The sequence below is a fragment of the Carettochelys insculpta genome, chromosome 17 (assembly GCF_033958435.1).
Source record: "Carettochelys insculpta isolate YL-2023 chromosome 17, ASM3395843v1, whole genome shotgun sequence".
Classification (NCBI taxonomy): Eukaryota; Metazoa; Chordata; order Testudines; family Carettochelyidae; genus Carettochelys; species Carettochelys insculpta.
In genome coordinates this window covers 12,719,836-12,735,801 of record NC_134153.1, presented here as the reverse complement: position 1 = coordinate 12,735,801, position 15,966 = coordinate 12,719,836, and the positions used below count along the sequence as shown (strand labels likewise).

Below are 15,966 nucleotides of genomic sequence, written 5' to 3'. Positions count from 1 at the left end.
CAGAAAAAGATAATCAAGGTGAGCAAATCAGAGAGTGGGGGGTGGGGGAGGGAAGATCAAGAATTAGATTGAGCCAAGTATGCAGACGAGCCCCTATAGTGACTCAGAAAGTTCCCATCACGATTTAAACCATGCGCTAATATGCCAAATTTGAATATAAATGTCAGCTCGTCCACTTCTCTTTCTAAAACGGAGCAATAATTTCTCTTCAGTAACACACATACCTTGAGGTCATTGACAGAATGCCCCATTCCATTAAAATGTTGACTAACTGGTTTGTGGATCTGGAGTGTTTTGATGTCTGTTTTGTGCCCGTTGACCCTTTGTCTAAGGGAGTTAGAAGTCTGTCCAATATACAAAGCATCTGGGCATTGTTGGCACATGATGGCATATATGATGTTAGTAGAGGAGCATGAGAAAGTGTCCGTGATTCTGTGAGTAACCTGGTTAGGTCCAGTGATGGTATTTCCAGAGAAGATATGTGGACAAAGCTGGCAGCGGGCTTTGTTGCAGGGAAAGGTTCCAGGACTGGTGTTCCTGGGGTATAGACTGTGGCTGTTAGTAAGGATCCTCATGAGGTTGGGAGGTTGTCTGTAGGAGAGAACAGGCATGTCACCCAGGGCCTTCTGGAGTGTAGCATCCTGATTAAGGATAGGTTGTAGGTCTTTAATAATTCGTTGCAGTGGTCTGAGTTGGGGGCTGTAGGTGATGACCAGTGGTGTTCTGTTCTTGGCTTTTTTGGGCCGATCTTGGACTAGCTGGTCTCTGGGTATGCGTCTGGCCCTGTCGATTTGTTTTTTTACTTCTCCTGGTGAGTAATTAAGGTTTATGAATATTTGGTAAAGTTCTTGTAGTTTTTGGTCTCTGTCAGTAGGATCAGAGCAAATGCAATTGTACCTAAGAGCTTGACTGTAAACAATGGATCTAGTCACGTGTGCAGGATGGAAACTAGAAGGGTGTAGATAAGTATAGCGATCAGTAGGTTTTTGGTACAGTGTGGTACTGATCAGGCCATCCTTGATTAGTACTGTAGTGTCCAGGAAATGTATCTCTTGCATGTTGTAATTGAGGCATAAGTTGATGGTGGGGTGTAGATTGTTAAAGTCTCTGTGGAATTCTTCTAGAGCCTCTGTACCATGGGTCCAAATCATAAAGATGTCATCAATGTATCTTAAGTAGAGGAGGGGTAATAGGGTACGAGAGCTGAGGAATCATTGTTCCAGGTCAGGCATAAATATATTAGCATATTGTGGGGTCATGCGGGTGCCCATAGCAGTTCCACTAATCTGGAGGTATAAATTGTAAATAGTGTATTTATAAATAATTCTACTTATGTGATAACACTGGAGGGAACTAAAGACCATCAGGACAAAGTCAAGACAATGTGCACACAAAAGCTAACACAATTAAAGGCTACCCAACAGGGTCACCTATCTCTTAACTATTTAGAGTGGCCTTAACAAGGAAAAACAAATTTTGCATAGCCCAGACTGTGACCTTGCTAAAAATAAAATGTCTCAAATCTAATTGCTTGTCATTAGCTTAACTAAAGGTGTGTGTTAAATTTGTATAGTTCCTGTTTGGACATTCCTCCTAAATTGGATTTAAAGTAACTTATTTTGATTTAATTGAAATCAGTAGTTACTAACTTAAAATGGATGATATTGAAGTATCTTAAGCCAGTTTGAATGTCCATACAGGGATTTGTAACAGTTTAATTGAATCAATTTTAAAACACTCCTTTAGTTACTAGTACAAGTTGATATGAAGACGAGGTCTAAGGCTTCATCAGACGATACAGCCCAATGTGTTTTGGTATTACATAGACCAGGAGCGGGGAAGATCCGTCCCACAAAGCCTTTTAACCTGGCCCGCAGCCAGCCCTAAGAGCAGTGGAGAGGACAGAGCTTGGGCATTGCCCCCTCCCCCCACCAAAATCTCTGAGCTCCCATTGACCAATTTCTGACCAGTAGGAGCTGAAAGTTTTTGTTAGGGGTGAGAGCAGCATATGAAACTAGCCAATCGGAGCAGAGAGATTTTGCTGGGGGTGGTGGAAGCACAAAGCTCTCTTCCCGCAGCCCTCAGAGCCACATGAAACAAACAAGTGGCCTTGGGCTCCTGGCCAGCAGCTACTTAACTACAGCAGTCCCCTCCCTCCCAGACCGTTCACCCAAATCCCCTGCCTCAGGTCACAGCCCTCTCAGATCCCACACTCTGTCCTGCACCCCCTCCCCTACTCCAAGCTGCCTTTAGCACCCAGTCTCCATGCCAGATCCCACACCTCCAGCATAGAAAATTGTGGCCCTTAACTAGTTACAAAATCTTAAAATGCCCCACCTCATCAAAAATTATTGCCCACCCTGACATAGACTGTAGCCCTTGCAGCCTACAACAATCGCACCTGTCAACTGCCTTCAAAGATCCATAGGATAGCTCAGCTAAACCCCCATACAGTCCATGTGTAGAAGCTATCTCAGTAATACAGCCCTTCTTTCTTAAACATGTCCATGAGTAACTGTGTGGCCTTACACTCAGAATTATACTCTCAAGGCCAGCACATATTGCAGCTGGGAGAGATGGGGTTTCAAAATTCACCAAAGTCCTTGGCAAGAGAAAGTAACAAATCCAGCAGCTGTGCAATGTTATAAAACCATGGACGCAAGGAGAAAGAAAGCACATTAGCTGACATCGTACAAGTAAATGTTTGGTTCATAGGTGCTCAGTGGTATTTGTCAGCTGTTGCCTTTCAGCATTTTCCACAAATGTTTTTTTATCCCACCTGTCTGCTGGGATATGGATGTAAGAAGATAGAAATTAATTAAAGGTTAATGCACATGAGTTTAAAAGCATGTGTAGATGGGAGCTGAATGTATTTTAATTTACATGAATTAACTTCATACCTTTGTTACTGGTCTTAATTCCCCGTGTGGAAGTGCCTGAAATTCATCTAGTTTGATGGTATTGAGGGAGCTAAAGACCATGAAAGCAAGATTAATTGTATCATTGATTCACACAGGGGTGAGCAAAGTGGGGGGCAGGCTCCCTTGCAGGGGCGGGGGGGATGTGAGATTTTGTAAGCGGGAAGGGCACAGCACCATCAGCTGCTGTGTCTCAGGCTCATCCATTTCATTAAAAATGTTGAAATATGTTACTGTTTTTATGCATGTGTATTCACATTTGTATACCAATTAATCCTTTTTACATTCTACATACTTTTCTTACATGTGCTGAAAGATTTTTTTTTCCATATGAACAAAACCAACATTTGTATCAATTTGGACACATTAGACAAGTTGAATGGGGGAGCCTGCTAACTGCAGGGACAAAAAGTGGGGTTCAACATGAAAAGTTTGCTCATCCTTGGATTAACATATCTGGTATTAAAGTGACCTGCCTATTAGTATGTTGCTTTTAATTATTCATGTAGAAGTGCAAATTGTGTAGTATTTAGCATATGTACTTTTCTTTGAAATAGTTGAACAAATCTTGAGTCTTCCAGGCACCCTTATAGAACTTATTTTTTCTAGATGATAATTTTGTCTAAGAATTTACAAAGTTTAAAATCACATTAAATAGCAAGAATAGCAGGAATTGCTCAGGTATTTCATAGAGACAGCTTTGAACATTAGCATTCTAGGAATGCTAAGAGCTATCAGCCTTGTAACTGATATTAATTCCAACAAAAACATCATTAAGTTAGCCTGACTTAAGAATAATACAGAACATTGCCCTTCATTCTACCTAAAATTAACATGTAGACTGTTTAAGGGTTGTCGTTGTAATTTGACTTTAATTCAGCTCTGTCATTTTATTCCAAATTGAGTGATAAAGAGAGCTAAGTAAACTAAGGTGAGTGATGAAAACAAAGCTTGCTTTTTTAAAAAAGAAGAAAAACTTGCCCAAGATCCCTGTTCTTTGAGTTCACCTTAAGCCTACATCTAAATATCTGCTGGGAAGAGGGATGCTGAGTCCAAGGAAATAGTATTCTGGATGTACCTGTGCCACAGAAGCTGTTTTGATTTTATTTTTGTCAGAATAAGGATCATGAAACAGAACTTTTCCATTTTTATCCATCTGGCCAAAATTCAGGGAGAAGGTGATTTGCACACAAAAAAAAAATGTGTTTTCAGGCTCCAAACTTGAATAAGTCCTAGGATTTAACTTGTAACACTAGAGGCTGTGAAGAAGAAAAAAAGGAAAACTGTACTTAAACAAGTTGACAGGGAGTGCTGCATGTTTATCACTGGAGCCTCAAGCTTGCCCTGGAATTGAATCATGACACCATGATCTCACCCATACCTTTCATTTCTGCACCCTGTGCACTTGGGTTGTTTTAAGCTTTCTACTGGTTTGGTGAAGGTATTTTCTGGGGTGAGCTGAGGGGCTGTTCTGAAATTATTTGACACATAACAAGCGTGCAGTGAAGAGAGTGCCCTTCAGGCATACCATAAGTTTTTTAAATGCTTGGATTTTGATAATTGGCGATGCTAAAATGCCTCATTACACATTAAAATACTACAGATAGAAACAATTGGAGAAGCCACAATTGTGGTGTTTATTTAGGAGGCTGTGAGGAGGCTGGTTGATTTGAGATGGACAATCCAATACATTTGAGGGGTCAAGGTATGAAAACGGATGTAAATATCTGGAATTAAATTCTCCCTGGTTTAGTGGAGAGCAGGAGGGACCAGAAAAAAACATGGTATATGGAGGCATTGACTCCCGCTATATTCTATAAAGTAGGTCAACACTTAGAGCTACCACTCTGTATAGCACGTCAAATTCACACACTTCAGTACTTACAGGTTGAACCTCTCTAATCTGGTACTCTTTCGTCCATCAGACTCCATAATCCAGCATGATTTTAGTTAGCCAGACAACCAGGGGTGTGGCCAAGTTTCCTATGATCCCATAAAGTTTGTTTACAACCACCAGTCCTGGTTCTCAATGGTCTGTGCTGTTATTTAGCTGTAATTTACCCCTAAATGTCTTCTAAGAGCCTACTAAGCACTGGAAGTGTTGATAATGTTGCTAGACAATACTGACCTTCCACCATCCAGCAAGTTCTCTCGTCTGGCAACAGTCAGGTCCCAAGGTTACTGGACAAGAGAGGTTCAACCTGTATAATGAAGTTGACTTAACCCGCAGTGTAGATGCAGCCAGGTCAATGAAAGATTGCTTCCATTTTCCTAACTTCTGCTGCTTGGGGAGTGTTAATCTAGTGTCCAGAAAAACCCCATCTATCACAATAGGAAGGATTTATACTATGATGTTACACCAGCCTTACTGTGGCACCATATCTGTGTTGTCTGTAGTGTAGACATGGCCGGAGCAGGCTGGAAAGCTGGAATCTGTTAGTCTTATTACCCTGCATAAGTGGCATAGAGGTATCATGACTGTACTCAGGCTGTAGGCTGGGGTAACAGTAGAGCTAGTAAAGAATTCTTTTAACTAATACTTTTTTGGTCAAAAAATGCCAGTTTGTCAGAGGTGTAAAATTGTGAAACATGGCTGGGTTTTATGAATCTCTCCTCACTCCCCCGCCACACAATCTCCCCCCACCACCCCAAAAAAAAGTTGACAAAAAAATTTAAATTGTCGAGTTATTTCGTTGTTTCTAAAATATGAAAAAGAAAATTCCAGTTTTCTGGTTCAAAATGATTTTTCATTTTAGAAATTTAAGTAAATTAGATTAAAATGTTAAAGTAAAATATGTCAAAATAGAAACCTTTTAATCAACCTGAAAGAGGGGGGAAATCCTTTTTTTTTTTTTTTTTTTTTTCCCCAATTCACTAACATATGGGACAACTCTGGAAGTTAATTAATTCAATTTAAAGACATGGTACTTCCTCACTTCCCTTTGTTTGGAATTTGAAATTCGAACTGAACACTACAACCGTCAGGTTACTACAATATTATATTGCTATTATGTTGATTTCAGTGCAGAATAAATAGAGCTAATGGAATGTTCAGTGAAGACAGGCACTTGGTTATATCAGGCTAAATGTCTTAAAATTGATATTATCTTGTAGTATAGTCACATTGTAGATTGTGACGTTTCATCTGGATTTGGGAGGGTAAACATTTTTAAATATACTAATGACAGGAAAATAATTTCTTGCGAAGTATTACGTACTAGCCATGGGTGCAATACTGAAGAGTTAATTTCTCCATCGTCCATAACTCTCGCTCCTGTGAACACCCACACAAATCAGAAAGGTTTGGCCAGGTCCACACTAGGAGGTAAAATCGATTTTTAGATATACAAATCCAGATACAAGAATTGCATTGCTGGAGTCGACTTATCTAAAATCAATTTTTGTCACCGTCCATAGACTGAGAGGTCAATGGGAAAAACTCTCCCATCAACTTTCCTTACACCTCGTGAATGCCAGGAGCCAGAGTCAACAGTAGCACTACAACAGTTTGATTAATTGCATTCCCACTAGTTATGCTAAATCAAACCATAAAAGATCTATCACTAGCACATTGATCTTCCTGTAAATGTAGATGTACTCTTAGGCACTCTGAGTGAAGATTCCACTCCTTGCTAGTAAAACTTTGAAAAATTTTGCTTTATTTTTCTTTCTTTATTGTGTCTTCTGATCAATGCTAGATGAAGTTTGGTGTTGATTTCAGTCATTTACACCAATCCCAAGCTTTCAGAATATCTTTGCACAATTAAGTGAATGGAAATTCTGAATTATATGTAAAATGTATGTTATGAAGTCTATCCTTCCAAGGAATTTCTATTAAATCTGCTGGGTTTATTTTCCCTGAAATGTGCATTGTTCAAATGGCAAACAGACAAAATATATGTGGTTAATGGAAGAGGGAAGGGAAGTTCTCATATATAGTTAAATCCGGATGGCATTTACTCTACAATTTTTAGAAATGAAAATATCTATGTAGGGACCTAAAGGAATCCTGTGGGCTGATGGTGCAGTTTGCATTGAATGTCTGTATTTGTGTGTCTGTGGCATTTGGAAGATATTTTACCGTGGTTTAAATGCTTATTACAGCTGCACAACTTTGATTATGTCTGCAGTCCCATTGTTTTTTGATGAACTACTAAGACCTTATTTTGTGTATTGTTTCGTTTCTTGATGGTCATATAAAATGGATTTACTACTTTAACAGATATAATGTCTTTCCTATTTTGCATGACAATGGCCATGTCTACACTAGCCCCAAACTTCGAAATGGCCACTTGCGTGGCCATTTCGAAGTTTACTAATGAAGCGCTAAAATGCATATTCAGCGCTTCATCAGCATGCGGGCGGCCACAGCACTTCGAAATTGACGCGCCTCGCTGCTGCGCAGCTCATCCCAACGGGGCTCCTTTTCGAAAGGACCCCGCCTATTTCGAAGTCCCCTTATTCCCCTTATTCCCATCAGCTCATGGGAATAAGGGGACTTCGAAGTAGGCGGGGTCCTTTCGAAAAGGAGCCCTGTCGGGACAAGCCATGCGGTGGCGAGGCACATCAATTTCGAAGTTCCGTGGCCGCCCGCATGCTGATGAAGCGCTGAATATGCATTTTAGCGCTTCATTAGTAAACTTCGAAATGGCCATTTGCGTGGCCATTTCGAAGTTTGGGGCTAGTGTAGACGTAGCCAATGGCTGGTATTTCTGATTTCTCTGAAATCATTTATTACATATAACGTCACTAAGTCTGATTCCTAGACAGTTGGTTTATCAGCTAATATTGAAAGTGCTGAGTCTCATGATTTTACAAATGTCTGCTGTCAGGTAAACCAACTTAACATTTTTGACACACATCTGTGCCTACATAGATGATTTTGGAACATAAGTGAATGGGTTGATCAAGAGTGTGTGCTAAAAATACAAAATTCTATCCTTCATAAAATGTAAGAAAATCGGTGTGGAAAGGCAGTGTCATTAAATTAAGGTTATAGGGAACTGAACTGAGAGATGCACGGACTGAAAATAACAGAGAAGGAGCCGTGCTAGTCTATATACTATCAAAACAAAAAGCAGTCAAGTAGCACTTTAAAGACTAGCAAAAGAATTGGAGGTGAACTTTCATGGAACAGACCCACTTCTTCAGACCGTGGGTCTGTCCCACGAAAGCTCACCTAATAAATTATTTTGCTAGTCTTTAAAGTGCTACTTGACTGCTTTTTGTTTTGATAGGGACTGAAAGGTTTTTCCTTTCACCTTGGACTTCAGGAGTTCAGATTTGACTTCAGTTGCAAGTAATCCTTCGTTTTAGTCCCATCTCTGTTATACATTTGTCCTTCACAAATCTTCATCCCATTTGCTTGCAACAGTTAGAACAAGAATAGCTAAAGTGCTGCAACTTAGGAAGTGATAGCTTGCAAAATAAATGATTCTGTGAGGTGCTGAGCACCAGTAATTCCCAATGATTTTACTTGGAGCTAGGTGCTCAAGTCTTTTTCCTATCAGACACATAGCCTGCATCTCCATTAGCAAGTTCTTCCGAAAGATTTTTCGAAAGAAGGGGGCTCTTTCAAAAGAGCCTATGGAGTGTCTGCACACACAAAGCATTCTTTCTAAAGTAAATCAAAAGAATGTGGTGCTCCTTTTGAAATCACTCTTCCTTCCCCATTTTGGGAAGAGTGCCCCTCTTCAAAAGTTTCTTTTGAAAGAAAACGTGTGTAGACACTCCACAGGGCCCTTCTTTAGAAAGAATAGTCTTCATTTTTGATCCCTGGCCCATTTTTTTGAAAGAGCAAGGGCTGTGTGGATGCTGTCTTTTGAAAGAGCAGTTCACTCTTTTTTTAATCTGCTTTTTTGTGTGCATGGATGCATTCTTTTGAAATAAGTTCTTTCGAAAGATCTCTGTGGTGTAGACGTGGCCATAATGTCTGCCTGTCCCTGAACGAGTTGTTGGAAGAACAGAAACTTACTGAATTCAGGCCAAACCCTTAAAGAAAATATACAGAAATCTTTTTTTTTTTTTTTTTTTTTTTTTTTTTAAAAAGTGGGGGTGGGGGTCTCACAGGCAAGTGATTGTACTGTTACAGGCTTTAAAGTGGCATGATTTGCCACAGACCAGGGAGTGGGGGACAAGGAAAATATAAGTATTGGGCATGACTGAAGCTTTCATGTTAGTAATGTCACTTCTTTTTATAAACCTACCGTAAATGCAATCCTGCATTAAAAAGCAATCAAAGTTGTTTCTCTACCCTCTCTCTCTGATTGTTTCTGTGTATGAGTTGAGAGATGCATTGTACCTTTTCAGCTTCTGAAACTGCCTGTGCCTATTTTTATTTGTCAAGCTGGGGTTGGGCTGGCCCTGTTCCAGATGTGTCTCACAAGATTTGGTGCTGATGATCTATTTATAGAACTGTGGTTCCATTGTCATGACAACCATGCTAGAGGCCAAGGCGGCTGGGAGCTATTTCTGGACTTGTGCTGTAATGTAAAACTGATTGGGAAAGTTAGTGCATCCTCTAAGCCAGACTAACTTTAGACAGGCAGAGAGAAAAAAGACATCCACATTTTCTTTAAATACATTTTCCTTTTTTCCTACTTTTTTCCCCATTTGTTCTCTCCTTATCAGCTTTTTTGAAAAGCATGCCTTTGCTATTCTGTTGTCATAGTATAACAAAATGCATGGTTGGTTGAATGGCCTCTTGCAGGTTACGCTTTTAATTATGCAGTTTCAGAGGCGATACGTATAACTGCGGTGCATTTTTGTTTTTAAGGAAGGATTGTTTTTTTACGGCAACAGAAAAGCCATGGCTTTATTTATAGCAATTGCAGTTTTGTAGTTCTTCATATTCAGGAGTTTTAATATTAATTTTTGTGTGTGTGCTTTGTGCTCTCCACACCATATAAGGAACTGTAACCTTGATTACTGCAAGATGATTCCGAATACATGGAGTCATACTTTTCAGCTTTCTCATTATTTGCTTCAAAATTAGACCAGTGGTGCCCCTCCGCCTCCAAGTGGTTGGAATGCTCCGAGGTTATTCTGTAATTAAAGCTGATTCTTCTCTCAAAACCACTTTTATGTAACTCTCTTTCTCTCTAATATAATATTTAAATAAATAAAGTCTAATGTTAGGATACTTAAGTATTCTGACCTGCTTCTGAACTCCTTAAATATACATTTAAATGAGGATCATCCAAATAAATAATTGACTCAAAACTGGAATTATAAAGTAAATATATTTCTAGCTTAATGGGGATCATTTTACAGAATAGTAAAATGATGGGAAAAGATAGTTTTTTGGTTTATTGAAACTTCATTCCTAGCACTGTTGTAGGAAAGCTGGTTTTCATTATATGTCTGTTTTTAAGGGTGCCTTAACAGCTCTGAGAACTTGGATGTAATATCTCATCCCAGTAATCCTTTTATTTTCAAGTGCAATTCTCTTCTCATGGTTATACAAATACAAGATTTGTTGCATGCTTACTTGAGTGCCTCTGATTTGAAAGCAATTCTGTTTGTGTTAAACACAGTTTTACAAATATTTTAATTGGCCCATAAAACAGATTTTGGTGGGATTGTACACTCTTCATTGTAAGTTTTCCAAATACTGCTGTGCATACATGGAAGCTTTTTAATGCTCTGTAGGAATTCTGACATATCTGCATAACCCACATTAACACAAAAAATTCCATGTTAGTGAAAGTTTGAAAATTGAACTTCAAATAGCCTATGTTTTAAAGCTAGTGTTAGTATTTCCTCTTTGGATTTTTTACTAAATGTTGGGGAAATATCCTCTATTGTAATTCCATGACAAATTTGTGTTATATACCATGCATAATTTGATTGCAGATACATCCTAAAGATTAGCAAATCTAACGTTATGCCTGCAGTTTAGTTTTTGTTTGCTTCTGTATCCCACCGATCCTCTACTATGCCTGTATTCTCAGTTTCTCTTAGTAAGAATGGTTGCAAGAAATATACAGGAAATCTCTTCCACCAATTTAAAGAGTACGATTCCTGTGTTTTTCAATATTCTGCTCCCAAGAATAGAATGTTAGGCAGAATGGAGAGAGAGACGACACGTGCATGCTTGCAGCTGCAAATAAACCTGGTGCCCTGGATGTGTTGTCAACATATTGAACTGAGTGAGAAGCTGTCCTCATTTGTCAACAAACTCTTCAGGATGTGTTTTGTTTTTGTTTTTGTTTTGGGGGGGTGGGGGGGTTTGAGGTTGTCTGTCTGCTTTCAAGTTGGAATAGAGAAAATCAGTTGGGACTTCTTACCCTGAATGTCCCTTTAAGGAAAATATTATATAGTTATATAGTAACTTGTAAATCTGTAATTACAGAAGAGACAAAGTCTTTGAGCAAAGAAATTTAGTTCTCAGATATTCAGATCACATTTGCTTTTTAAAAAGCTACACTTAAATAATGGCAAAATTATGGTAGAGACACTATGCAGGAAGTTTGAAGGAAAAAGGTGGTGATCTGTTCTGGAGCAAGAAAGGTACATGTTACTTACAAATAATAGTATTGATCTTAATTTACAATTTATTTTCTCTCTCTGAAATGATTCTAAGACCTTATTTTGCAGTCCTTGATGAGGCAAAGCTGTCCTGGATTTTGATGGAAGTTTGCATGGGTAATGCCTGCAGCCTCAGGCCCTTCATTAGTGAAATCATTGAACTAGTAGTTTCACTTTCAGACACAGCACCTGAACTGTGATTGCTCCCTCAGAGGTGCCCCTGATCCACAACAAACAGGACTGTGATTAGTTCTGAATAATAGTGTAGTATAATAAAAGCATGGGACTGAGAGGAGGCCTGGAATTTCTTCCTGCTGACTCAAGGTATGACCTTGGGCAGCTCTTTTAACCTTTCAGTGTATTGATTTCCCCATCTTTAAAAGAGGGTGACTAATATTTACCTAGGGGTGGGGAGGTGGTGTGAGCCTGATTTGCTATCTGTAAAGTTTTTCAAGAATCTCAGAAGGAACTTCACATCTTTGAAGTGCTGGTGCTACTGAGAGAAACATGTTTCAAATCAATGTTTTTGTTTACAAATTATATTGAAACTGTAGAAATACTTCATGTGCAGTGTACTGTGATAACTTGTGGGGATTTGGTGTATCAGAGAAAGGGTGCAGGAAGAAAAGTCAATGTTGGTCTCATTTTGCTTGTAAATTCAGGAGATAGGTTTACAAAAAAATCAGTGTTGGATAGGAATAAAACTTGCCTCTCTGAAAAGAGGTGTGTGTTCTGTTGCAGGAGACCTTTGCTATATTCTCCTAAATTAGAACAAAAGCTTCTTTGAGACTGAGATTTAGAATTTTTGCTCGTCTGTCAACCACTTCATCGGATTGCAAAGACTAAAATTTCAAGTTACTGTTTACTGGAAAGCTTGGCAAGTTTTCCTGGTTCTTCAGCATGGGAAATAATTTTCAAGGAGACGCACTTTGATTATAGTCCAGCTCTTCCAAAAAGGGTGGCATTAGTTAGTTGCGTAGGATGGAGTTTTAAAATTTGATTATAAACCTTTTTAATAGGAAAAATAAGTGGAACTTTCCTCATTGGATCTAGGGCCTTGGTAATGTTAAACTTGGTAAATGTAAATAGCTTTCCATCTTCATTTGCCCCCAAATGTGAGCACAAAGTAGTAGCAGAAAAGATTTCTGCACAGATCATTCTTAAACTCCAGTACTGCTGAAGAAAGAATGGAAATAAGCAGGTACTTTTATCTTGCTTGGGGAATGGCAGGTTTATTAAAATTTGGAACACTTTGGAGTGCATGATTCAGTTATTACTGTGTCCCTCACCCCCATACTATGGCAAGAAGAGCAAAAAATGAACCTTTGTGCCACCTTTCTGTCTGAGATTTGTTTAATAAATGCATTTCCTAAAAAGTGGAAAGAAATTGCATGTTTCACCGTGGCTTATATTGTCTACATTTTATGTATCCTGCCTCTTTTCTTATTTGAGGAGGTCTGATGAAAATCCTGATTTCTGTTTTGGAGCATCATAGTTTCCCTTTGTTTTTAAATAATGAATTTTAATATCCGAGACAGAAGTCTGATGCTGTACCAGGGCCTTGTTCCTGCTGAAGTCAGTTGATTTGTTTTGCTCGCTGCAAATTAACTAAAATTATTTAACACCTCCCACCCTACTTCCTAGCACCTTTTAAAAAAAAAAAAAAACCAGCAGAGATAAAGATCAACTTTGCCAAAGATACAGTATTTTGTAGAGCAAGTATATAGTCCTGCAGCTTGGTTCAATGCAGGGTTGCTTTCTGGAAAATAATTTCCTCCTCTCGTCTTAACAAAAGCAACACGGAAAAAGGCAGTGTCATTTTTGGTGGTTGTTCGTGTTTGTAGTTTGAAACAAATGGTTATTGATATAGTATCTAGTTTGACGGATTTGAGCTCCTTTGTTTCTGAAAAACATGCTCCTTTTGTTTCTGACAATTGCTGTTTATTCCATCACAGCTACCTTTCCTTGTCCCTCTAAGCCTCCCAGAACACATAGCAAATGTCTTCCCAATTTCAGTTTCAGCGCAGACTGTGACCTCCAATAAATTGAAAGATGTATATTATTCCTCCATTTTCTGTCTCCAGCCTGAAGCCCTTCAGATAAATTTATTTATGTACATTTTCAGAGCTTAATTTTCCACTGATATAAATGGGCACATCTCCTTTGGAGTCACTGGAATAGTACCTGTCTATCCGAATGGTGAATGCAGACTGCACTGACATGTCTTCAGTCAAAACTTCACATTTGGGGCAGATCATGAAAAGGATTTCAGAAAGAAAAATAGTGACTGATGAAAGTATATGTATTTTTAATTACTTATTGATTTCACATGTTAAAATGAAACCAAGGTTGTAAATGTCCTATTCCCATTAAGTGTAACCTCATTTACAGGTAACAGATACATTTACAGGGTGTATTGAATACTTCAAGAGGTCAGTCTCCATTTGCAGTAAATGGGTAATCTCTTGGTATTGTCCCAAGAACTTTCCTGAGCTCTCTTCACTCCCCTCCAATGCATCTTGCCTGTAGTTACAGCAAGAGATGATAGCTTTTCCACTGCCGTTTTTGCTTTTCTTTTGTCTTATGGCAAATACCACTTTAATTTTGCAGAAAGGCAGCCTCAGTCACTTACGGGATCTCTCGACAAATGTGTATTATTCATTTTCTGAATCGGTATGATTTTCTTGTGTGTGTATTTTTGGAATTAAGGTCTCTGAAACATTTTCATGAAGTGGCATATGCACAGAAAGGAGAGCTCTGTATTTAACACTTACATGGCACTCTTCCTCCAGAAATGCTGGTGGCAGGATAATTGTAAGGTTTGTTTGGTTTTTGGGGGGTTTTTTGTTTATTTTGTTTTTGTTTTTCTATCACTCACACAATTACATGTTTTCCTCTAAAGTAGTATTTATTTTGAATAACAAACTGTATTGAATGTTAGAATTTGTTTTTTGGGAGTAAGAAATGTTTGTTACATTCAAAATTGTTTTACCTGGCATGGATGTAGCCTTTGGAATTCATCTCCCTTACATTACTGTTTCTTCTATGTGGCTGGTGTTTTTCAAGGAAATCATAAGCCTAAAAATAGTCTGCATAAACAACAGTAAGAGGTTTGTACTTTCAGTTCCAGGTTTTAGAAATCTCTCATTGTTATTTTCTAATTGTCAGAGTTTCCAAAACCCATTGAGTTTTTATGAAAGAAAGAAAAAAAGAGTTTATGGAAGCCTACAGTACTCTAAAATGTTACTCTTAGATGGCTGTTGTGTGAAAGACTAGGATATTTCAGAGTTGCATGGGTGACTAATATAAGTGTGTTCATAATTTAGCAGGAATTTTTACATCATATGTCCATCCTACTTATGAAATATACATTGTCAACACATGATCCTGAGGATGCACTTTTAAAACACCTTTTAAGCAGAGAACCTTTTGCCTAGTCTAAATCCACAGTCTTACCCTGCACACCCTGATTTGTGTTTTGTTTTGTTTTACTTTAAAAGTCCCATATCATTGATTAATAGCTAGAAGATTGATAACAAATCCTATAATGAGCATTGGCATTACAGGTTTCCCCAAACTTCTCTGTTTACATGCCTCTAGCCCAACCAAAGTCTCCAGCAATATTGCTGTAAAAACATTGTCTGTAGGAGCTGCTTTTTAGGTACAATTTTTTTTAAATAATTCTATCACTTAAATAATGCTATCACAGCTTCCTAAGTTGTAGCCCATTGGTTTTGAACTTGCATATATCAAAGTGTATAAAAGTCTGACGTGGGTAAGATGTGACCACAATTCAGTGCTGGAGACTCTTCATTAGCCTGAAGAAGAAATTGTCCAGTTTAGTCCAGTTCCCAGCATCTACTTACAAAGCTGGTGTCAGAGTTGTTCTAATTGGCCCTATTTGTAGTCTTAGCAGAGTGGTCAATGAGTACTCATGGAAACTAGCTTTCTTAGCCCTAGAGAAAGACAGGTGAGAGGCTGAAATGAAGGAATATATCTGACGAAGTGGGTCTTTGCCCATGAAAGCTTATAGTCCAATTAATCTGTTAGTCTATAAAGTGCCACAGGACTTCTCGTTTTTATTGTTCAAAGAGTGTATAGGAATGTGAGGGACAAACTTGTATTTATACTGCCTTTGCTCAAAGTTCTTGTTCTATGGTCACAGAAGTTTGGTCAGAAGGAATTTTAATGTGCTATCAAAAAAGATGCTTCTAGATTGTAGTAAATTACCAAAAAACTGCTGGGGTATTGTTCAGGCCTTGGTAACATTAATCTGGAGGCTGTATAAGTGCTGTGTAGCCTGGATACCTACTTAATATGGCCAGGAGTGATCCTGAGAAGTTTGAGCATAAAATCAGTGAAAAGTGAGCGGAGAGGAGAGAACAGTCGGGCAGTTGAGCTGCATTGATGTTGAGCCTGTTCTCTGCCTCCCTTGTTCATCTCTGTGCTAGTGGAGAGCAAAGCCTTATGTATGAAAGTCCTTCCTTGATAAATGTGTGAACATTCTGGAATTGCTGTG

The 15,966-nt window shown here is 38.6% G+C and overlaps 1 protein-coding gene across 7 annotated transcripts in view; it reads left to right on the top strand.

Annotated features, from left to right (window-relative positions):
* The window catches only part of GNAS (GNAS complex locus), a 292,287-nt gene that overhangs the window by 253,081 nt on the left and 23,240 nt on the right, over window positions 1–15,966 (top strand). The window contains exon 1 of one of the 7 annotated variants that reach the window (XM_075012129.1): window positions 11,707–11,771. The exons of the other annotated variants lie outside the window; for them this stretch is intronic. Coding sequence (XP_074868230.1) covers window positions 11,728–11,771 — 44 coding nt within the window. The 5' untranslated portion in view covers window positions 11,707–11,727. Of the gene's footprint in view, window positions 1–11,706; window positions 11,772–15,966 lie in introns of those variants that run through there. 7 annotated transcript variants of the gene reach the window in all.